This window comes from Ananas comosus, linkage group 1 (genome assembly GCF_001540865.1).
Source record: "Ananas comosus cultivar F153 linkage group 1, ASM154086v1, whole genome shotgun sequence".
Lineage (NCBI taxonomy): Eukaryota > Viridiplantae > Streptophyta > Magnoliopsida > Poales > Bromeliaceae > Ananas > Ananas comosus.
Genome location: NC_033621.1, coordinates 2,200,023 through 2,222,817, shown reverse-complemented (window position 1 = coordinate 2,222,817; position 22,795 = coordinate 2,200,023). Strand labels below are relative to the sequence as shown.

General features: G+C 36.4%; 4 protein-coding genes across 12 annotated transcripts; 2 read left to right on the top strand and 2 right to left on the bottom strand.

The window, feature by feature from the left end:
- Window positions 1,998-8,712, bottom strand: LOC109719275. Of its 3 annotated transcripts, none has more exons than XM_020245852.1 (10): window positions 8,626-8,712; window positions 6,831-6,880; window positions 6,607-6,744; window positions 5,612-5,921; window positions 4,861-5,537; window positions 4,006-4,225; window positions 3,802-3,923; window positions 3,662-3,727; window positions 2,695-2,758; window positions 1,998-2,579 (listed from the first exon to the last, which is right to left on the bottom strand). In XM_020245852.1, exons 2-10 carry the CDS (start codon window positions 6,876-6,878, stop codon window positions 2,296-2,298), a joined length of 1,929 nt encoding a protein of 642 aa, XP_020101441.1. In that variant the 5' UTR covers window positions 6,879-6,880; window positions 8,626-8,712; the 3' UTR covers window positions 1,998-2,295. The 3 variants fall into 3 exon arrangements, with proteins under 3 accessions (XP_020101441.1, XP_020101444.1, XP_020101448.1); XM_020245855.1 differs by lacking the exon at window positions 8,626-8,712 and adding an exon at window positions 8,525-8,595; XM_020245859.1 differs by lacking the exon at window positions 8,626-8,712 and adding an exon at window positions 8,532-8,552.
- On the top strand, window positions 10,085-12,733 carry LOC109720627. Of its 3 annotated transcripts, XR_002219023.1 has the most exons (4): window positions 10,086-10,341; window positions 11,431-11,530; window positions 11,831-11,909; window positions 12,465-12,533. XR_002219023.1 is itself a non-coding variant. In XM_020247865.1 (3 exons), the coding sequence occupies exons 1-3, from the start codon at window positions 10,190-10,192 to the stop codon at window positions 11,816-11,818; spliced, it is 441 nt and encodes a 146-aa protein (XP_020103454.1). In that variant the 5' UTR covers window positions 10,085-10,189; the 3' UTR covers window positions 11,819-11,824. The 3 variants fall into 3 exon arrangements, 2 of the variants coding, with proteins under 2 accessions (XP_020103454.1, XP_020103462.1); XM_020247865.1 differs by lacking the exons at window positions 11,831-11,909; window positions 12,465-12,533 and adding an exon at window positions 11,630-11,824 and having other exon boundaries at window positions 10,085-10,341; XM_020247873.1 differs by lacking the exon at window positions 11,431-11,530 and having other exon boundaries at window positions 10,093-10,341; window positions 12,465-12,733.
- On the bottom strand, window positions 14,879-17,059 carry LOC109708286 (transcription factor PCF7-like). 5 transcript variants are annotated; one of them, XM_020229964.1, is made up of 3 exons: window positions 16,768-17,045; window positions 16,372-16,423; window positions 14,879-16,074 (listed from the first exon to the last, which is right to left on the bottom strand). In XM_020229964.1, exon 3 carries the CDS (start codon window positions 15,936-15,938, stop codon window positions 15,129-15,131), a length of 810 nt encoding a protein of 269 aa, XP_020085553.1. In that variant the 5' UTR covers window positions 15,939-16,074; window positions 16,372-16,423; window positions 16,768-17,045; the 3' UTR covers window positions 14,879-15,128. The 5 variants fall into 5 exon arrangements, with proteins under 5 accessions (XP_020085553.1, XP_020085562.1, XP_020085570.1 ...); XM_020229973.1 differs by having other exon boundaries at window positions 16,372-16,414; XM_020229999.1 differs by having other exon boundaries at window positions 15,941-16,074; window positions 16,372-16,414; window positions 16,768-17,059.
- LOC109703461 (protein SPIRAL1-like 3) lies at window positions 20,342-22,620 on the top strand. Its single transcript, XM_020224090.1, has 3 exons — window positions 20,342-20,442; window positions 21,661-21,907; window positions 22,243-22,620. The coding sequence occupies exons 2-3, from the start codon at window positions 21,683-21,685 to the stop codon at window positions 22,315-22,317; spliced, it is 300 nt and encodes a 99-aa protein (XP_020079679.1). The 5' UTR covers window positions 20,342-20,442; window positions 21,661-21,682; the 3' UTR covers window positions 22,318-22,620.

Here is a 22,795-nt window from a genome sequence, read left to right as displayed (position 1 = left end):
AATAATTTGCAACATGGTAATAAAATATTTTGCAAGGACCGACGCAAGCTGTTTATCTATTGCTTCACGCACATTGTTTGTTGTCTCGGGCTCTAATGCTTTATTTATTTATTTATAATTATAATTATAATTATAATTTATAATATTCGCCTTTCTTTTACCATTTTCTTAGATCGATTCCCAATTGGAGTTATTGGATAAAATAATATTGCCAACTTATGGGCGATGTTAACTTACCATTATCTTTATCTTATAAAGGATTAAATTATTAGTATCGTTTCCAATCTAATGGTATCGTTTGTTTTTGCTAGTAGTTTTTTAACACGCCACTCTTGAGTTTTGAGTTAAACAATTATTGTGTGTGTGACACGAGGATGAGGAAAAAGTTAGTAAAAAGAGGCAAATGCAATGGATTTGGTTTATTGTCTCTATGATCCAACTGTAGGAAAATAATAGAGTAACTTACGTAGATAATGATCTTTCCATCCTAGCGTGACAACCAGAGAGTCTGGTGGAATACAACGAGATACAGAGACGTGCGAACCTAGCACTAATTCTTTCTTCTTCTTTTTTTTAGAAAAAAAAGATCTAGTGCTTTAAAAAAAGTAAGTAATGAGTAAACCTTTATGTGAATAAAGATTGGTAGTGAGAGCGAGTCTCTTTCAAGTCGCTCTGGACAATGATCTGCAGAAACCGTTATGTGGAAATTTTGCGTCGCAAAATCGAACCCTTGCGATGAAGTAACTTGTGACACCCAACTTAACTTTCCAGAGGATCACCCATCCTAGAACTACTCCCGTCCTATCACGCTTAACTCTCTTAAGCTCTTGGATCTAGTCACCACAAAAAATGTTCAAGTCGAGTTAAGAATTTAGCCCTATTATATCATATATATATATATATATATATATATATATATATATAAAGGACTACCCAGGGTCTCACATTCTTTCCCTTTTAAGCCCTGACGTCCTCACCAGGCTCAGACTCACAATTATCAGGCGATGTAAGACTCGTCTCGTTAGCCTAAACCAACCTTGTGGGGGAGTCGCGCTCTACCCACAACAGTAAACAGCATGAGAGCCTCGCTCTCCCCACTGAATAATTCTGGCTCAGCCGAGACTCATCTCACACTTCCGGCTAGTGATTGGCTTTGATACCAAATGTGACGCCCCAACTTCCCAGGGGGTCACCCATCCTAGGACTATTCCTGTCCTATTATGCTTAACTCTCTTAACCTCTTGGGCCTAGCCACCACCCAAAATACTTAAGCCGGGTTAAGAGTATTTGCCCTATTATATCATATATATAGGACTACCTGGGGGTCTCACACAATATGAAATAGTATTTGATACTATTTAGAAGGTTTTAAAGAAGGTCAAAATTAGTTGGATTGGTCTTGGCGCAAAATAGACATGAAAACAAAGTTTCAGAATCAAAACAACAAAACAGTCTAGATGCGTGAAGTTTCGGACTCATATTTTGGAGTACCAGTACTCNAAGTGTTTAGAAATCAAATTTCAAATCTTTTCGACATCATTTGCCTAATGATCAAAGGGTTTCAAAATTTGTAATTTTAATGGTCGATAAGAGGCGTTTTCTCGTTTAACGGCGTAAAGATGTCCAAATCAATTGAATTTTTGTTAGAAAATTTTTTAAACTATTTAAAACAAGATCTATACTCTTGATCTTGATTACAAGACTCCTATCATCATTTTTTAAAGAATATTAATTTTCAGCCATTCATTTTTCTGTTCACTTGATGGATAAAAGAACAATATCGAAAGTGCGTGAAATTTGATTTCTAGGTAGTTTAAATGGTTTAGATCATATTTAACGGAGCCGATCGTTAATTTGAAAACTCTATCATCGAAAATAAATCAGTAGTAAAACGGCTCGTTTACTACCGAAATATGCAACTGATTAATGAATCGCCATTGTATGTTGATCTTTTCCGGAAGAAGAGTATGGAGGAACTGATGAGTAATGCAAGTAAAGAAAATTGCAATTTCTGCTTAATATGGCAGGAATCTAACATGTAAAAGAAAAAGGTATCCAGGTCTGAATTTTCAATAAATATACACTTGCAGCCGGAATATGAAAAAAAAAAAATGTGTATATGATTTGTTGTCGATCGACGAAAATTAGAACTCCTATCACAGTAGCTAAGACCTAGCCGACGAATGATTCTTCCCAAAAAAATGCTTCTGTAACTAGAAACAATTCTCCAACATGAAAAACTAAGAGGAAGGAGAAAATTTTTTTTAAAAAAAATCTGAGCATTGTTTTATGTATCTATGAAGAAACTGCATTTTGACTTGGGCTGCTGGGACGGGCGGACCCGACATCCCCATTCTGGGAAGTCTGCGGATGATTACCGTTGGCGGCACGTGCTGGGGGCGTGCGACCCCGACCTGAGTATTCAGCTCGATTCCTGAATTCACTCCGCTTGTTGCCCATATTGCGCCCGTAGCTTTCTCTGCCCCTGAAACTGTCACCGCCGAGACCGTCTCTTCCTGATTGGAATCGCCCTCCCCTCCTGGCATTGCCGTTCCCATTATGCGCACCCTCAACATAAGCTGAAAGAAAGCAGAAAAAGAAATGACGATCAGAATATGGCTAGCTAATTCGCATTGAAATCATAGTGCCAGCAAAATTAACTTGAAACCAATGAAGTGGAAAGCTAACACTTGCCTCGTCTCGTGGTTCTTTTCTCCTCAATGAATGCTCGCCGCCCACCGAAATTCATGGGCGATGCCTGATGAGTTAAAGTTCAGAACCATGATGTAATGCACAAAAAATGATTAGACTTGCAGCGAGAAAAAATATCAAATATCACATTAATACATTGGATCTTTTTTGTTAAAATAAGACTACAGAGTAACCAGATTGGAAAAGAATAATAGTTACATGCGACAGAAAAGAATTTAAAACAAGTGATCAAAAAAAAAAAAAAGGGAAAAAGAAAACGAGAAGCAAGATCACGGAAGTGTTATAATTAAGGTCCTATTCACACAGGAACAGTAATGAACCAAATTTCAGCAAACATGCCCAACAAGAAAACAGATTTGATCTAGATTTGGCATTGCTAGTAGTCGTATCAAACAACCAATTACTTCATCAAGTAGGCTTGATTTCCCCAGCTGTCTTACCCTTTTTGCTGGTTCTAGGCTATACAAAATCTTTTAATTTATATTTATAATCAAGTGTGGAAGCCAAAGCACATTTAGGAAAATTTTAGTACCAAATCAAGCCATTAAGTACTCCAAAAAGTCAAACAGCTAGAGGTGTTCATTTATTATCACAAACATGAAGGATCATACGAAAATTAACTTTTGAAGGTAACTAACTTTCATTAACTTCAGCCTTCTGTTTGTAGTTGGAATTTTCTATCAAGATTTTAGTTTAAAGCACCGGAAGCAGATTCACGCCTAACTAGATCAGATATAGCTTATTTGAATCCCACCAATAAATATTAAAATAGAAAGGAAAGAAAATGACCAATGTAAATCAAGAGTATGAGCAATTTAAGGCGAGATTAATTGTCCCTTCTAGAGGTAATTAAAAGCAAAAATATCCTCTCTCACATAATATTATGCACAACATAGTGATTTATTTACAACTGGCCAAAAAAAAAGAGAGAAAAACTCAGTTATTGTACCTTGACTGCTGCTTGCATGGATTCCAGTGCTACAAATTCCACAAAGCCAAAACAGAAGCGCTCAATCTGCAAACGTAATTAAAGAAAATGTAAATACCAACTAGAATGACACTGAAGCAATCACAATAAATGCTACCAACCTTATTGCTTCTAATTTGGACACCACCGTGCCTGATAGGCCCAAATTTCTTAAACTGTTCCTCAAGTTGTTCAACAGTAGCATCCAAAGGTAAATTCCCAACATAAACTGAATGACCCACCACTGCAAAATAATAAAAATCTTTTGTTAGCAAAAAGTACGTAATATCAGAAAAGAATCTTGGGTATTTTGTTGCAGGACCAACCATCATGAGAGTTGTTGTTTTCAGAAACACTGTTCCCACTAAGCTTTGTAGTAACTGGGGCTGGGGCTGGGGCTGGGGCTGGGGCTGGGGCAGGGGCAGGTTTTTCGGGCATGGTCAATGCTTTGTCTGTTATTGCAGCTGCTGTATTGGCTTTAATATTGGCCTTAGTACTAGTCACAGGGAGTGGACTTGATAATGGGCTCCCTCTCATAGCTTTAACCTGCAAGTTTAGTAGAACAAGGTGAAAAGAGTGAGAAGTTGATTATCCTATGGACCTGCTCATTAAATTGGGCAAATAAAAGTAAGTAGGTGGATGGCAGGGAAAACTCGTTTATGTGTAATAACAGCATAACCATAGAACAACTCATAGCAAGACTTTACAATAGCAAACCAGAAATAAGTGTAGAATGTACGGACAGTCCCTGTACCACTGTAATAGTACAGTGTAGTCCCTGAACTTTTCAATTAAGCATTTAGCTCCCATACTTTCTCATATATTGCAATTACATGGATGATTGACAACGAGTTCTTACTATGTAATAAACTTTTTAACCCTCTTTCAGGCACATTGGAAATGGAAAGTTATTTTGCAGCAAAAGAGGCATGGTCACTCTACAGGAAAAAAAAAAGCTTTATTTGCCTGTCAGAAATGAAATTACAAAGAAGGAGAAAATTCAGGGACCAAAATGCCTAAATGAAACATTTGAGGGACTAAGTTGTTATATCTCATAGTACACAAACTGTCAATATATTTTACCCAAAAATCAACCGAAGATCATACTAGAGTCACAAATATAAATAATGTCACAAATACTAGAGTTACAAATATAAATATTGTAAATATAAATAACTCACAATTTCAGCGTAAGACTTCTTAGGTGCGTTCTCTTGAGGAGGAGCAACAGCCTCGGAAATTTGTTGCGTCTCTTCTTGAAGCACCTCGACAAGTGATTCTTTCTTCTCCTCCTGACTCACATTGATAAGTGAGTCATGCTTCTCCCCTTCACTCACATTAATAGGCAAGTCTGCCTTCCCCACTTGACTCACATTGATAGATGAGTCTTTCTCCTCCTCCTGACTCACATTGATAAGTGAGTCTTGCTTCTCCCCTTCACTCACAATGACAGGCAAGTCTTCCTTCTCCACTTGACTCACATTGATAGATGAGTCTTGCTTCTCCTCTTCATTCACATTGAGTGGTGATTCTTGCTTCTCTTCTTCGCTCACATTGAGTGGTGACTCTTGCTTCTCTTCTTCACTCACATAGAGTGGTGACTCTTGCTTCTCTTCTTTGCTCACATAGAGTGGTGACTCTTGCTTAGCTTCTTCGCTCACATTGACACTCGTATTGAGTGGCAGATCTAGGGCGGTCTCACCTTCGACTCCTGAAATGCCACTCTCTGATGGATTAATAACTTCACTCACATTGACACTCACATTGAGTGGCAAATCTCGGGCGGTCTCATCTTCGAATCCAGAAATGCCACTCTCTGATGGAGTAATAGCCTCCTCGCCATTGTCAACATCTCCTTCTGAGATTACAGCAAAATAAATCAGAAAAACTATAAAGAACTTGTTATAAAAAAACCTTATGCGATTATTCTACCTGTGCCAGAAGTCAAAAGAGCTTTTGAGGAATCACCATTTGTGTTGTTCACAACTAATTGATCACTTTCACTTGCTTTCTTTTCACTGGAAAATCTAAGCACATCATTAAGAATGAAATAGCTAGCATTTTCCCGAGGGGCAAGAAAGAATGACTGGGTAAACTTTAGCTGCTTATTATCGATCTTCCCAATTAACAATCCAGTTACTAAAATCAAGACCCCATTGTAGTATGAAAATTGTGAATCAGCAGTCTCTATCTCGATTTGATAGTCATTTACGCTCATTGACAGAATCTTTTCATTGATAGCCTGCCCAAGTATAAGAATATTTAAGTCAATCCACAGAGCAATGAAACATAAAACAGCACAACTATCTGTCTGCCCTGATAAACAAACGACATGATGGATTAAAGGACACTTTTATAGCTATAATCCTCACATTAATTCCATTATGTGAAGAAAATTAAAAGAAATTGATCAATATATTAAAAATATCGACAGAGTTCAAGGAATAACCATGCTTCCTTAATAACGCAATTAGGAACGCTGCCGCACTAGTATAGGCTTTCTCACTCAAGAGTTCAGATGAAAAATACTAGTCATGCAATGTATGATCTCAAGCAGAATATAGACAAAATCCTTAAGATTACTAATTTCACTAAAATTGGCAATAATGGTTCTTAAAGTAACAGAAAGTTTAATACCAAGAGAACTAATTTAACTAAAAAATTAGCATAACCTCAAGGAAATGGAGTGATGGTAAAATAGCACACTGTAGCTCATTGTGATAAATATATTAGAAAATGAATAGAAAAATCACAGGAGCCTGTCAAAGATAAGCTCTAATACAGAGACTCGCATAATCAATATGCTTTGATAATGAAATATAGATAAATAAATTAAATAAGCCCTTCAATTGGAAGATCACTTGCGCAGCAGCAAGATTATAAGGAACTCAAATAATATACTTTTAAATACAACTTGCAAAACATACTTGTAATGTGGTCGTCAAAGTCATGGTTCCATCAGAATCTGGGCGACTTAGATGGCTACTATCCTCATAAAACCTATAAATTTCACCAGGTGACTGGTGAAGAACATTATAGTACTGCTGAATAAATGCATTGGTAATCTGCAAAACCAATTTGAGATCATTAGATATGTAACAGGAAAAGAAGAAAAACCTAAAATGTGGGTTACAAAAAGAGAAAATTATACCAATTTTAAACTTGGTCCAGGAGCAGGAGTTGCAGTCTCCGACGCCATGTCTGCAATAGATTTAGCATCAACAATGTTCCACAGAAGTTAACTAATGAAATGAAAGCTCTAACTAAAATTGGAACCACGCATCAAATATAATAAAAAGAAGGGGAAAAAAACTGGAATGCTTCAACAACAAGACAAAAAATTGCCACAAAGTAATGAGCTGCTAAGCTGCAGTGTAAGATGAGAACAGAAAGAGTAAAATAGGTCACTTAGCCCTATGCCGCCAAAGGGGTAAAATAATATGCTTGAAATATCAGTCTCCAGTTTGTTTCATGTAATTCCAGAAATTTTAAAATCTTTGTTCCAGGCATTGGTTTACAGATTCAAACTGGAGAGGTAAAAGAATAGTATGCTTGAAATATCAGTCTCCATTTCAGTCCTGGCTCCTACAGTTTGTTTAATGTAATTTCAGAAGTTTTAAAATCACTGTTCGAGGCATGGTTTACAGTTTCAAATCTGGAAAGGTAAAACAAATATGAAGAAATAAAGTAACCATAGTAAGTTCAACAATAATTTAATATCTTACATAGCTTTTATGTGCTTTTGTCTGTCAAAGAGATCAATGTGACAAGATTAGAAAATAATATAAATGAGCATAGAAAATAAAATTTGATCCTCTAAGCTAGTCCCTACAAATTGGAACCTACGTGCTAAATCTAAGCCTTCTTTAGAGTTTCCTGACTAAAATTATCAGGGAAGGCAGGGAACTTGCCAGATGAATGTTTACAATGGTGAAAAAAAAAAGAAGAAGAAACGAATAGCTTCTATGATTCACATTATTATAAGTATGAAAAAACAATTCAGTTTCCCTCATTATCAAGTTCGATTACATATTATACAAGGACAATATCCAGAGATTGATATCTAAAACATGCTCTGAGAAAATTTGGAATTTCATCAGGCATTTAACATGAAAATATGCCTTTGACACAACATGAGAGAAATTCAGTAATACACCATGGTTTGTATGAAACCAGAGTACATATAGGAGCATCACAATAGCCCTTTGCAAATAATAAATAAGCAATCAAATGACACCGACAATGAACAATGCCTACACCACACATACGATAACGGAACTTCCTCTGCTACAAGAATTGATACATCCAAACAAACAAAAACATAGCACCGCATAAAACAATAAAAACTAACGAACTAACAAATTGTAAGACATAACAAAAGGATAACATGAATCAGAGAATAAGAATGATGAGATTAAAAGAACCTACTTTTCTAAAGAGATAAAAGGAATGGAAAAATGATACGATATTCCTACGATATTCCTGTAACCCCACATCAATAAATCAAAGAGTAAATGAAAATAAAAATAAAGTGCTGAAACTAGAATAATGCATATAAACTTAACTACTCCAAAAACCAAATTAAACAAGGGGAAAAATAATATCAAACAACGATCAAATTATCAACCACTCTACCACAAAAAAAAGAAAATCACATAAAAACCACTGATAACAGCATAAAACCCTAATTATACTAGACAATTCCAAAAATTCTACATTGAGACCAAAATCTCGACCAAAAATACCACCATAAACCCTATAACACAAAACCCTAACACCGGGACGATTATATAGTCAAAAAAATCACCAAAACAAGAACTAAAAAACTAGGGATCCAGAGACTACCACGAACCACATCGAATCGATCAAAGCACAAATATATTAGTAGAAGAGGATCGGATCGTAGAGGATAGAAAGGAAGAGAGAAAGAGGGAGACGAAGCGTACCCCCCTCGTCGTGAGGACGAAGAGAAGCGTAGAGCGAAGCGAACGACGCGAACTCTTCGATCGGAGAGTAGAGAGAGAGAGAGAGAGAGAGAGAGAGCGTACAAAGCTTTATACGGTTTGTATGTATAAATTGTCCCTGTACTATCGTAAAATTGTAGAGCCGTCCCTCATGTTTTTATTTAAAAAGTTTAATTTTAAAATTTTCTTTTGAGGGATTCTTTCGTTGAAAAATTTAAATATTTCTGAAGATAAGCGAGTAAAAGTGTAATAAATTCCAAATTTGAGATACTTAGATTAAACGTAAAGGGCGTAAATACTAATATTGAGATACTATAAGGACTACTTATAGATTTTACTCGAGTAGGGTCAACATGTTCGACTAGGTCTGTTATTTCGATTTCCGAGTCCTACGAAGTCTTATACTCGTTGAACTTATTTACGTGCACTTGTGTATGAATACGGTTCATACACCGGACTAAAATGTAAATTTTTAAGTGATTTTTTTCGAAATATTAAATTTCAAAACATACCATATGAATTTTTAAGATCATATTTATTGGATTAGAATTTGATTCTGCCGTAGAAATAGTTAATATTGGTCGTGGTGTTTGATGTGTACGGATACACCGGGTGTAGCAATTTATTCCGCGTACTAAATTCTACTCAATGATGAACTCAGATAAAAACAAATTATTAATTCACATCTTTTCTTATTTAATTTTTATTTATTACTATTTATTTTTATATATAATGCTGCTAAAGAAATTGATTTTATCATCTCTTTTCTTCTAAATTTTAAAAGTCAACAGATTTATCTTTCAAATAANTATCTGTATCATATTAATTAATCATTAATTTAGATAATGATAAGTGTATCAAATCTAATTATTTGAAAGTTTAGAAAATGATAAGTGTATCAAATCTATTTATTTTTATATATAATGCTGCTAAAGAAATTGATTTTATCATCTCTTTTCTTCTAAATTTTAAAAGTCAACAGATTTATCTTTCAAATAATTAGATTTGATACACTTATCATTTTCTAAACTTTCAAATAATTAGATTTGATACACTTATCATTATCTAAATTAATGATTAATTAATATGATACAGATACACCTAATTAAGATAAGAGTTGTTTACAAATTTGTTTACTTTAGAGTCATAATTGAGATTAGAATGTGGATGAGTCCAAGCGTAGTAGACCGAGCGAAAAAGTATAAGGACCAAGCTGTAATACGTATATAGTATAGGGACTTACATATATTTTTTTCCCCCAGGCTTAGGCCTTTATTTGGGTTGGGCTTTGGATTTGATTTTCCAAATATAGCCCAAAACACTTAAGTCCAAAACTTTGTGGGTTTTCATTTGCTATATAAATTGGATCGGGTTTGGGTCTAGGTTGGCCCGGTTCGAACCCGGCCCAGTTCCACCCCTACTTTGTGAGGACAAAACGCTCGGGATAAGGCGACAAGCCCTTGTGCGTGGGGAAGAAGACGAAGAAGAAGAAGAGGAGAGAGAGAGAGAGAGAGAGAGAGAGAGAGAGGAGGAGGAGGAGGAAACAATGGAGAAGTACTTTGGTAACGCGTACAGGGGTGACCCGGGGGTGCCCCACACGGACCCGGAGCGCTTCGTCAACATATGGATCGGCTCCTTCGCCTTCTCCGCTCTCACCTGGTTCAATCCCTACATGTGGCAACTCTCCAACCAGTTCAAGTAATCATCTCTCCGTTAATTTACTTTTTTATATTTTTTTTTTCCAAATTCGTGTTCTGTGGTCGAATTGGTGTGGAGTTTGTGCTAAATTTGGGAATCTGAGTACGGGAGACTGCAAAAATTTTGATTTTTTTTTGTTACCAGAAATACGGATTTAGGGTTTCTTAGCCTATTTCTTCTTTTACTTGGATTAATTTTTAGCTTCGTTGCAGTAATTGTGCACTGATATGGTCGAATTTTCATGATTTTTAGTATAATATTTTGTGGGTTCGTGGCAAAAAAGATTTTTTGAATGGCATGGGATTAAGGATTTAATAGCATTACTTCATAGGATTCTGGAAAGTCATCATGTGAAATTTGGTTCTTGTGGTGCAGTGATTACTAGTAAGTTATAGCATGTTTCATTCCAATATTATGATTACTCGGTAAGATGTGGCAAAATAATTAGATAAGTTTGTAAGTAAGCACGCTATGAGTAACCCATTTATAGAAATTTTGTGGTGAATCAAATGAGATCTTGTTATGTGAGTAGAATCCAAGCGCGATAATGGCTTCTATCGGAGTTGAGAGATGTAAAGAAACTATATGATTATGTGTTGCGCTTAGTTGAAGACTTTCTTTTTCAAAAGAATACCGTCCGACTGTGCAACATGTAAAGGTGGTCGGATAACATTGAAAGGATGAACCAATCAAAGTAAATTTTATTTCTTTGTAGTAGTATTATCTATGCCATATAGAGTAAATGGTGTGTAGTCGATGTCTTACTATAGGTGTATCGCGCTCAAGAATAATACAACACAATCACGTCACTTAATTTCTCTTCAACATTTTAAAGAATGCTGAGACTCTTGAACGTAACGAGAAAATGCACAGCAGTCTCTCTCACCACACAATGAAAATGAGTTCTTCTGCTTAAGATGTTTCAGAATTTTGGCTTGCTCCGTTCTTGTCACTTTGTTGTTAGCAATGTTGTTAGATTGTCAATTTTAGTACTCTCAAGTAAGTTGTTTAATACTTATGATTACTTCCACTGAGGTGTTGAATTATCTTTTTCCTTACCTTGATGTTGTATCCGACGTCTATCATCAGTATCATGCAAGTTATTCATCATCAGCATTTTGGGTTCGAGCGCTTGCAAAATTTAGAAGATTTTGCGAAGAATGTCAGGATTTTGCAATCGGCTGCCAATGTAATATTTATCTTCAAGAACTTGTATCAAGAAATAGAGGCTTGACGAGAAGCTAGTATAGCCTGTTAATGGGTAGAGCTATCATCTTACTGCTTGCAGTTTATGCTTACGGAAAAATTTGCGAGTGGCGTGGGGAAAAAAGGAAAAAAAAAATTCTTTGCTTTTTCTGATCCTCAAAAAAGGGTGCTTCATCCTTGCACTTCATATATTGTGGAAATTTTATGCTCTATCTTGCATGTGCTTTCGCAAGGAAATCTGATAACTTTGTTGCCTTCAACTGTCTTATAAATAATTGTGCAGCTGGCATGATAAGGCTATGATGTTTGAACACTACCATTGGAAGAAAGCCATGGAGAAGAATCAGCCATATCAGTTCAAGGTAAGATACCCAAAATTTTCATTGCTTTTTAGTCTCCTCTTTTGCAGGTTTCTCTCACACCCCCCCCCCCCCCCCCCCCCNCACTACAAACTGAAACCGATATTAACAACCAAAACACAATCAGAATTTACAATATACACTAGAAACAAAAGCAGAGTACTAGACACACACTTCCCTTGTCAGAGAGGACTCACATGTGAATATGGAAAGAGTAATTCTGCCTTTTCAGCTGAAACCGTTATATTTTGAGCAGTCGCGTGATCTGGATTCCAGAGTACTAGAATGATAACTTATGATGGTTTTGAATTTGGTTCGACCTACATGATATTCGGAGTCTTATAAAATTAGAGTGCTCTAAACGGACACACATGATTATTTTGTGTTGTCATTGAAAATGGCCAACGAAATCTAGGCTTTTGGATTTATTGTTGGCTCAAACTTCAGAGCAAATCAGCTACCATTTGGTTAAAATTTGCACAACTTTCAAAGTTTTAACCATTTTACTTAATCAGCTGACAATTATTATTCGCTAATACGTGTGTCTCTTCTTTTCAGTGGAACCAGTACATGACCAAGCCATTGAGGGACTCCTACTACTACAACTGGCCTGTCTACTTCGCATAGCTTTCTTTATTAGCTGCTTTGTTGTTCTAAACCAGCTACTACAGAGAAGTTGGCTTTATGTCCGTAGGATTAAATAGATAAAACTTCATATGCACAATGGTGTTTGTCCTTTAAAAATACTCTGTGATGTTTCACTTTGGCTATAATTGTTGGTTTTGTGTTAGTCTTAAATGTTATATGTGATCTTTGTTTTCGTCTCATGATCTGTGTGATGTCAATTGAGTTGAATATGAGATTGTGATGGCACATTCGGAGTTGGCTTGGTTGTTGTTGAGCACAAATTGAGCTGAGCCCTTTTTTGAGCCATTTCGGTACCGATTACTTTGATTGAAGCAGCATATTCACCAATATATGCACACACAACTTTTAAGTTGTTACAATTGATGCTCTGAATTTCAACTTTTTTGGCTGATTCTGATTCAGTTGCCGCTTTATATTTTGGAGGTGATATGACAACTAAATTGACGGTCGCATAACCTTGACAGGTGATGTGACGATCGATTCACATCTTGACAAATTGTCTCTTGGAAATGACATAGTAGATCAATCAGCTACCGCGTATACGAAAATCTAACAGAGTGGCCAAATTTTGTTATAAATTCGGTGTCATCTGGAAGCTGCAAGAGAGATCAGTGTTAACTGTGGAGATCTTTTGTGCAAACTAGGGGATCAGTTTGTTGACTGGTTGGTCATAAAGTGGACAATTAGTGAGCCCATAAATATGGAACACAAAGGAGGAAAATGGATGTAAATTATATGAAACAGAAAAGAGGAAACTGGATGTAGATTTGAAGCTTAATTAGAATTAGCAGTGTGCTTAATTTGTGCGCAAATTTTTCATTTTTTGAGAGAAAACCTGTAAGTGGTTTCATTAGCAAATTAGAAGTTTATCAAAAATGATAAAAGAGTTAGACAGTAGCCGAACATGATCATAAAGTTACAATTTGTGCGCAAATTGGCCCAGCTTTTTAAACAAATTTACTTAACTATCAGAAGAAAATAGTAGCTAGACGATTGGAAAATAGAAGGATCTGTAACTGTTAGCCCTTTGACAAAACAGTAATATATGCAACTGCTAATAAAAGGCCTGAAATATTTGTTGCGGCAGAAAGTTAAAATGAATTTTTGAATTTTATTTATGTAAAACACTTGCTTAATTGCTTTAAGCTTTTGGAGGAAATGTCTATCTACTTAACTTGTACTTCTATTTAGCATTTTGTATCTAAGGAGTTCAGAATCTCATTTCAGATTTCCGCATAACGAGAACCAGAGATGGTTAAGCTGCAAGCAGAAGCAGAAGCTAGACCAAACAGGTACCGAATGAATAAATGCCGTGGTCCATGGGACCAGGGAGGACCACAGGAGATGGACACTGATCCATGGCCTATGCACAACCCTTTCTATGCGGGACCAATGCAACAATCTAAAGGCATGCAATATGTATAAGCATACCTGCCACTTTTCTATGGCTCCATAATAAGACCCACCACAAAGTAGAGGGTGAATGCTACTTTTCCTTGGGTTCTACGCAGTTTCTGATAGCTACTCCACTCTCATCTCGGCCCAATGAAAGCAAAATAAAGAACCACATTTCAACCAAAAAGGGAATGAAAAAAATGACACACAATTCCTTAATTACGAGAAAAGTAAAAAAATAAAAAAAAAAAGGATTAAGGAGCGGAAAAGGAAAGAAATTACTGGAGCTAATGAACATATATATCCACTCTTAGATGTTCATTAACATGGTATATATATATATATATATATATATATAGATGCTACTGTGCTATTAGGAGCACAGTAGTCCTTGTGTTCCTAATTTTCTAGGGTGAGAGAGAAGAGAAATTAAAGAAAAATTAGGTGTCTCAATTTCTCTTCTTTTTAAAATTTTTTCTAATTTCTCTTCTCTCTCTCTTCCTAATCATCCATCAAAATTGATGAATAATTAGAAAGTTAGGAGTATAAAGGCTGTTGTGCTTCTAAGAGCATAGTAGTCCTAGCTACTCATATATATATATTGAATTATAATATATATAAGTAACACAACTAACATGTATACTCCCAACTAGTTCAACACATATAGAGTTGAGCATGTTTCCTATACAATAACCAAACATACAGAAGAAAACTTAAACTAATACATGTAGCATGCAAAATCTGTTTTGCACGAGTGAGTTATATATTACTGATCAAAAAGATAGATAGAATTGGATGTTACACACAAACACTCAAAACTCTTTTGCAGTTTGTAATGTGTAATACAAGCTGAATAGGCATGCAATATCAAAAGACAACAGAAAATTGCATGCAACCAATCCAAAAAAGTTTTGCATCAAAGACAACACTGGAAAAATATTAGCTACAGCCTTTTCTGATATTGCGAGGATCAATACATTGTATCTAACAAGGATTTAGACTTATTTTCCTCTGGCAATAACAAAAAGTGCTCTAGTGATATTGATTAGCCAAATATTATCGCCTTTACATATCAAATGAGAAGTGTATTATTAGGTACCCGTTACCTCAGATACTCCTTTAGACCATTGTTTCTTCGTGGATTTGAGGATGCCGCTCTTTTGTTTACTCCAGGAATTGCTAGTTGTTCTTCATGGTTTCTTGCAAAGTATTCAAGTTTATGTGGTCGAAAAGATTTTGCGACAGCTGCAGATTTGCTATCTGGAAGTAGTTATGCTGCTTCGCGTCAAAAGTTAACGCGAACTTCGGTGCTTGATCGGAAACACGAGCTGATTCTTCTTGCGATGAATGGCTTCCTGATTGAGACATCCATGCATCTGACGAACCCCATTGATGGTAGGGTGTGTAAGTTTCAGCAATTTGATTTTCTGTATCATTTCCTCCAAGTATATTAATGTAATTACCTTTTGGTTTGATCCCCATACGAACATCTCCGTTCGATATTGTCATGAGATCTTCACTAATATTATTGTTGAAAAAACTGTTGTTTGCCATACTAGATGATGCTGTTAACTGCTGATGTATAGTTTCAATCACAGCCTCATGAGTACTGCAATTACCACCTTCGCGAGGAGCCATTTGAGGGAACTGAATGAAATTTCCTGGCGGCATTTGGAGCGGAGGGAGTTTGTCGATCTCGTGCTGGGCCGCATTTAGAAGCCAATCCACAACTTTGCTTGGTTGATTAAGCCCTAGCTTATCTTGAAGATCATACAACTGAATAGCGGTTAGTACCGATAGCCTTATGCGCCGATCTTTTAACCCTCTCACTGTGGTGACTTTACTGTGCCGATCTTTGCCTTTGAATCCGCGCGACACCCGCACAATTCTAGGGTTTCTGAACCATACTTGTGTAGTACTTGTCGGTGCCTTACCATCAGTAAGGATACTTTCTTGCTTAGTTAAACTAGCTCCTTCTCTTACTAACATGATCAATTAGGCAAAAGTGAAGAGATTATCACTGCTAAACTAGTTGAATAATGAGCTTCTCCCATTCACCATGTATGTAGTAAATGTCCATATAAAAAGTGCGCTCACTCTTTGCTCGAGGATAATATAGATAGGGCTGCAATCAACAAATTAAGAATATGTTGAGGTATACAATATGAAGAAAAGAAGAAGCTATCTTGTATCATAAATAATTAGGTATATATGTGACAAATTGTTTCCGCGAAGTACAGATTTAGAAATTAAGTGCAAAAGAACTGTAAATTTTGAACATGCAAAAGCCGATTTTGAATCTGACAGTGACAGAAAAGCTTCATGTTGGATAATTATATTTGAAATTTCTTACTAAAAAAATTGTTCTTTTTTTACACTTTCTATTCCTCCTTAATTAGTAGCATGAGGGGTAATTTCTTACCTTACTTTAAGTTCAGTAGAAGATCTTCCACACAAATTTTGATCTGCAGCAACTTCAGTTATACATGTCATGAGATGATTAAGATTGAAAAAAAAAAAAAAAAACAAGAAATTAAAAACAAAACTTGTACTAGTGTCTAGCTTACATCCAATTAAACTATTGTTTGTTTCCCTGATTACACCATTAAAATATACCTTTATGCTTTGCTTGCTTACTTGATAATATTCCTAATTTCTATAAACCTTTCACACAAACTAAATGAAATATAACTGCCCATATGTATCGATCGTAGATCAGCAGATCTATCATTCCTTGATCTTTAGAGTACTAAAAGTAATTCAAGTTTCTTCTTGAGGAAATAATTAACAATAAAGTACATATATGAAGTGAACTTACTGGTTTGAAGAATAATTTCTTGGATGTTTCCCAAAATTGTTAAGATCTGCAATCCTTTATTGCTACTTCCACCGAAGTAAGCGAGAAAGAGGGCAAGCATGTATGTATCTGAAATTTTGCTTTAGTCCTTTGCCAGTGGTTCGAATTAGATCCGTTTTTTGTGCTGAAGTAGGACCAATCTAAAGAAGTTGTGCTTCTAGGTATAGAAGAGATGATGAATCTGCACAAAGCCTAGAAAGGAAAAGTATCGCGCATTTACAAAGATGTGGAGCACATCAATGCTTATCAAATTGGTGGTCTATTATGTCAATTTTGTCCTACAATTTTCACACTTTTCTTTTGACCACCACCTTATCAATAAGGGTAACTCGGTCTTACCGTCAAACAGACGACTTTCCTAGGAAGTGCCTTTTTTCATCGGTAGACTTGATTCTCCAACGTCCATTGCAAAATATCGTTAAGTCATTAACTTTGGTAGCTCAGGTTCGAAGACAGAAAAATGAAAGGCGTATTTGATCAGTTTCAACTAAAATGTATTAATTGTTGCAATTGTGGTTGGTGTCAACAATCCAATTTTCCTCTACTTTTCAAGTTCAAGTAAAATGTATGGTAACCTGCCATGTTAACTAGAGAAAATCACAAATATATGTATGTATATGTATAGGTGTGTACTTATGTGTATATACATGCATGGATGTATATACATAAGTGCCTCTCTTGATAGTACTATTACAAAGCCAATTAAGAAAATACTAGCTGTGTAATATTGATGATAACTACTTGCAATCATCCATAGGAAGCAAACAAACAATCATTTGATAGGTTTGTAAAGATTATGCTTCATCATGACCTGATTAGTTTAATTTTATCTATATGTCCCTCTCTATACATAGTAACTATACTAAAATATTCAAGGTAAAGGAAAGACACGAAAAGAAGACATAATAAATAATTATCAACAAAGATTAGTGATTAGCAATGATCAATATGTCAAATTCAAACTAACTCTCCAGGGAATTGGAATTCACATAACTAGTGTAAATCTATCTACAAAGTGCTTAAAAATGTATATATGCACAGAAGAGGCCCTAGCTAGAAAGGTAAAATATTGCTAAGGGACCAACTTACCGCTTTGCAGTGACGCAGTAATGCCAAAGGACCACACAACCAGCAATTTTTCTTAATTTGTGTGGACAATTTGTAGGGAGCAAATTGGAAGCCATATGCCAATAATGGAATTAAGGTCGAGTTCGAGAAAACAAATATTCAAGGCATGTTAGATATTATAGTGATACTCTAGATCTTCGATAGAGCTTTATAGATGCGCGTAATCGTGGCATGGATAGCATTCAATAGCTATCTACAACATCTAAAGGATTTGTTGTGAAGGTGCTCCATTCTATGATTTAGAAAAGTAAGTCCTATTAAGCTTCACCATGTGGTATGTGTCTATATATATATTGTTCACTTGGTCATTTTTCGAGGCTGTAAATTAAGAGAAGATATTTGTTACAACAAAAGTTAAGAGGTTCATGTGTTGTTGATCATAACAAGTTGAAGAACTTATCTGAGGCTAGTTGTTGATGGCTTTTTCCCTTGCATGCATGCATCATTGTGAATAAGCTTATAATAAGACCAAACATAGAGTTATTTAAAGATAAATAATAAAAAAAGGGACTCTTCCTTCTCCTTGTAATTTTTCTATTTCTTTGGTTCTCTGATTCTTATTACAACTTACTGAGGATCATATGAAAATATTAATTGCTACATAAATACATAAACCTACACATAGAAAAGCAAAATATAGCTCCAACCTTTCCTAGCAACATCAAACATAGTTTGTTACTACAAATTATTCCTTCATTTATTAAGTGTTCTAAAAGGGAGCAAACTTAATTCATGAGATTAGTTCTGCAAATATTTAATGATGAGAAAGGGTAGTGCACATCCAATTAAATGGTTTCTATTTTTTTTTTCTTTTTTAAGAAAATGGTCCAATGGTTGTTTAGCCTATATAAACTTTGTGATGCATCACCAAGAGAAGAGAAATAAAAAAAAAAAAAATGCAGCATCTCCTTTTTCAGATCTCTTTAAAGCTTCCTTTGTTGTTATGCAATGAATTAGAAATGGGCATCTGCTGATTTTTCTGAAACATGGACATGGTGGTCCTTGCTCTCACAGCTCTCATGCACCAACCATCTAGCTAGGGTTTATATACTTGCTCACTATAGGGTCTGGGGTTTCACATTGAGTTATATATATAGGCCAAGGACATCAGAGTGTAAATAGAATATTTGGTCCCAACTTAAAGCAGTATGCTATCATTAAGGCTGAGTTGCTCAGTAGACCACCATGCTATATATATATATATATATATATATATATATACCTTATGTGCTACAGGATTCAAGCTACCATAATTAAGGTGTACGTATGTGTTCCCTCCAATTTTTGATCAAATCCTATGCTTAAGTACTATATGTAGTTATCAAATCATATATAAAACAAAGTAATCTGTGTATATCATCTATAAGATCTTATGGAAGATGTAGCCCAAAAAATTAGAATTAAGAAGGCTTTACTGTAATCCTACATGCTGGAATATCCAGCAGAAATTAATATGGAAATATATATTTTGCGTTTACAAACTTAAGTTATGAGAGAATGATGTATTAATTATTTATACTTGATTAACCGCAAGCTCAACACATGCATGAACATTTGAAGTTAGAGTGGTTGGAAAACAAAAAAAATTTAAAGCTTTTGTTGTTAATTAATTACTCAAAAGCAGAAAAATATCATATTAAAATCCAAAGAAAGAAAACTCCAATATGGAGCTTCTTATTTTATCAGAAGAAAAGTTATTTGGACGGAACTTATTTTCGGATATCAAAACTTAAAAAGTCATTTTATTAAACAGCACTACATACTTACAGAAGTGACTGAATAGACTCAGTAATTCACCGTCGACGGACGGCGGATGGAACGGTCTCGCGTTAGGAACCAACGTCCCAACCGAATTTTTGTTCATCGCTCATCTCCTAGAATTGACAGGATATATATAGTATCCTCAGGCAGGCCCTAAACAAAAGTTTGCTGGGGACAGTGCCGAACGTGAGACCGTTTTATCTGCCGATGATTACGGCTTTTAATGGGCCAAAGCTAACTTACAGGCTGTTTTCGTGAAAAGTGTTGGGCCTATTTCGGGCCTTTTTACAATGGGCTTTGGTAATGAAGAGAATGGGCCTACCTGGGCCAGGTGGCCCATTAATTCCACGGGAGCTACAAATTCGGACCGTTTGATAAAAAAGCAACGGTCGTTTTCACACGGACACGGATCAATCGCATGTATTATTTCCTAGACCGGGTCCACCACGCAAGCGCGGACCAGTGAAAACGCAATGCTTTTTTTTTGAAAAAAAGCTTTCGACAGAGACCTCTATTTGGAAATAAATCCAACGGCCGAAAAAAAATGTGCTCACTCCTGCTAGCGCACCATCGAGCGACACGTGGATTATGAACCTAATGTAAATTTTAAACGTTTTGGTACTTTTCTGAAAAAGTCCCCCCCCCCGGTTCCTTTCTTAAAATAGCGTAGTACATTGATGATCCCCCTTCACCATTTGCGAAGGCGCTCTCCTCCTCTCTCTCCTCTCCGATCCGATCCGATCCGAGGTACGAAACCCTAACCCTAACCCTAGATCTAGCGGGGTTCGCGATCCTCGACCTGATGAACCTGAACCGGGTGGAGGTCGACGTGACCTCGCCGTCGACGCCCTCCTCCTCCACCCCCTCTCCTCCTCCCTCCTCTCCCGCCCCGCCCTCGGCCCCGACCCCTTCTGGGCCCTCCGCGGCGGCGGCGNTAGCTTTCTCTTCCTTCGATCGCCTTTTTCTCGTTGGATCTCGCCTAAATCGGGGCTCGAAATCGTTTGGTGCGTGTAATCTGTGCTCGATCTGATGTTCCATGGTGACATTTCCATGGAGACCTGTTTCCGTGATGGATTTTGTACTAGTTTATACTAATTTGAACCCAATTTGGCGTTTAATGGAGTGGAATCCACAGATTTTTTTTAATGCGCATTTGTTGTTAATTTGCATTGCTAGAGTGGGATAATAGTGGGTTGTAGGTAGAAAAATTGCATCTTTTGGCAAGGGATTGTGAGGATTATGCCTACAAAGGTGTTCACTTGATTGCTACTTAGAGGACTGATTATTACTTTCCCTAGATTCTAATCATATTTTCGGATCATAAACTTCTCATGATGTTTTGTTCTCCTTCGTTTTCTCGTTATCAAAACTGTTTTAAGTGAAGAACCTTTGGTAACCCTGGAGATAAATGAATATAGTTTCATTTTGCAGTACCCTTATACCTGTGCTGCACCACGCTATTTCATGTAAATGTAGGTATTTTCCGTTGAATTAAGGGGTCTGGTTCACCCGGACCGTGATATTTGAATACTTGGTTCCCCTCATTATCAATCAATTACCCGACAATTACCATGCAAGTTATTTCATAATTTTTGGTTTGCTATGCCTCTTCATGTTGTAAAATATCAGATCAGATAATGGCTTTCTGGGTGTGCCCAAAAATTCAGTAACTCCCATCTCATGCTTACATTTGTCGGCGAAAGAAAGAGGGCCTGCTTGCTATATTTTTCTTTTTTTATCTGATAAACAAGATGGGTGACTCTGTAATTTGGTTTGGTTTCCCTTGTAACTTTGGCCTCTTGTGCAATTTGCATCAGTTGATCCTTTATGCTCTCACTGTTAAGCGTTTAAGTTTTCCTCATTGGTGAATTTTTGGTATTTTAGATCTCGTTTATTTCAGAAATTGAGTTATTTGGAACTGCTTTTTTATGCAAAGCTCTTTACTTCTTAATTATGTGCAAGTAGTAGGCCGTGTTAGCTGTATAAAATGGGTCGTGGGGTGAGCAGCGGAGGAGGTCGAAGTTCATTGGACTACCTTTTCGGGAGTGGTGAAGCTCCCAAACAACCTGCTCCTGAGAATACTCCGCCGGTTGAGAAACCGGCTCCTCCGCCACCAGCTGATCCCAGCAAGCAGATCCCAGCTGGCGTCCAAGGTAGCCAGGCGAACAACTACTTCCGTGCAGATGGCCAGAATACTGGCAATTTCATCACGGTATGAACTCATTGTAACTCAATTAGCAATAAGGCTGATAGTGTTATTACATTATCCATGGTTTCTCTTTCAATGTAGCAGTGTTTGGTTCCACGTAAAAGAAACCCAGTAACAACATTTCAGAGCAAAGAGAGTTTTTCTCAGTATATGGTTCCGTGATTTTTTGCATATTGCAGGGAAATCTTCTGTTTTTTTACCAGGTTTTTCGTGCAGGAAAGAAAAAATGAAAACTGAAAGCCTCTCCCTCTCTCTTTCCGTTTTGTTTTTCCTACACAATTGCCTTTATGCTGAATCAAACATATGGACAGTAAATTGCCTTTCTTTCCCTCTTGCAGGACCGACCTTCGACAAAGGTGCATGCTGCTCCTGGCGGTGGCTCCTCCCTTGGCTACCTCTTCGGCGGCAATTGATGTAAATCTTGCTGCTTGACGCAGGAGAAACATTGTACCGGCAATGGTGATTGCCGTTCTCTTATGTTCCAGATGAACAAATGGATTTTATTTTCCTATCAGTAGAAGTGTTTTTTCCATTGTATGTTATGTGACTTCATTTGGGCATCATTCTGTTTGCGCGTTTATGTGACAGAAACATCTTAATTTGTAAGTTGGTTATGTCGTCTTGGCACTTTTGTCCTGTGTTGATTTGGGTGTGACAAATGTCTATCATTCTATGGGGAAGTGCTTCTACTTGGAGATTATCTGATTCATTGCTTCTGATATTTGACTTTGGGTATGATTGATTCATGTGCCTCTTCATTTGACATATTCATTCAATTATCCTCTTCATAATAATAGCTTAATCAATTCATTTTGTCGGAAAAAAACCTTCATTGTGGTGATCATATGATTCAGCTATTCTTGTATGTGCATTATTTCCCTCAAATTCTTC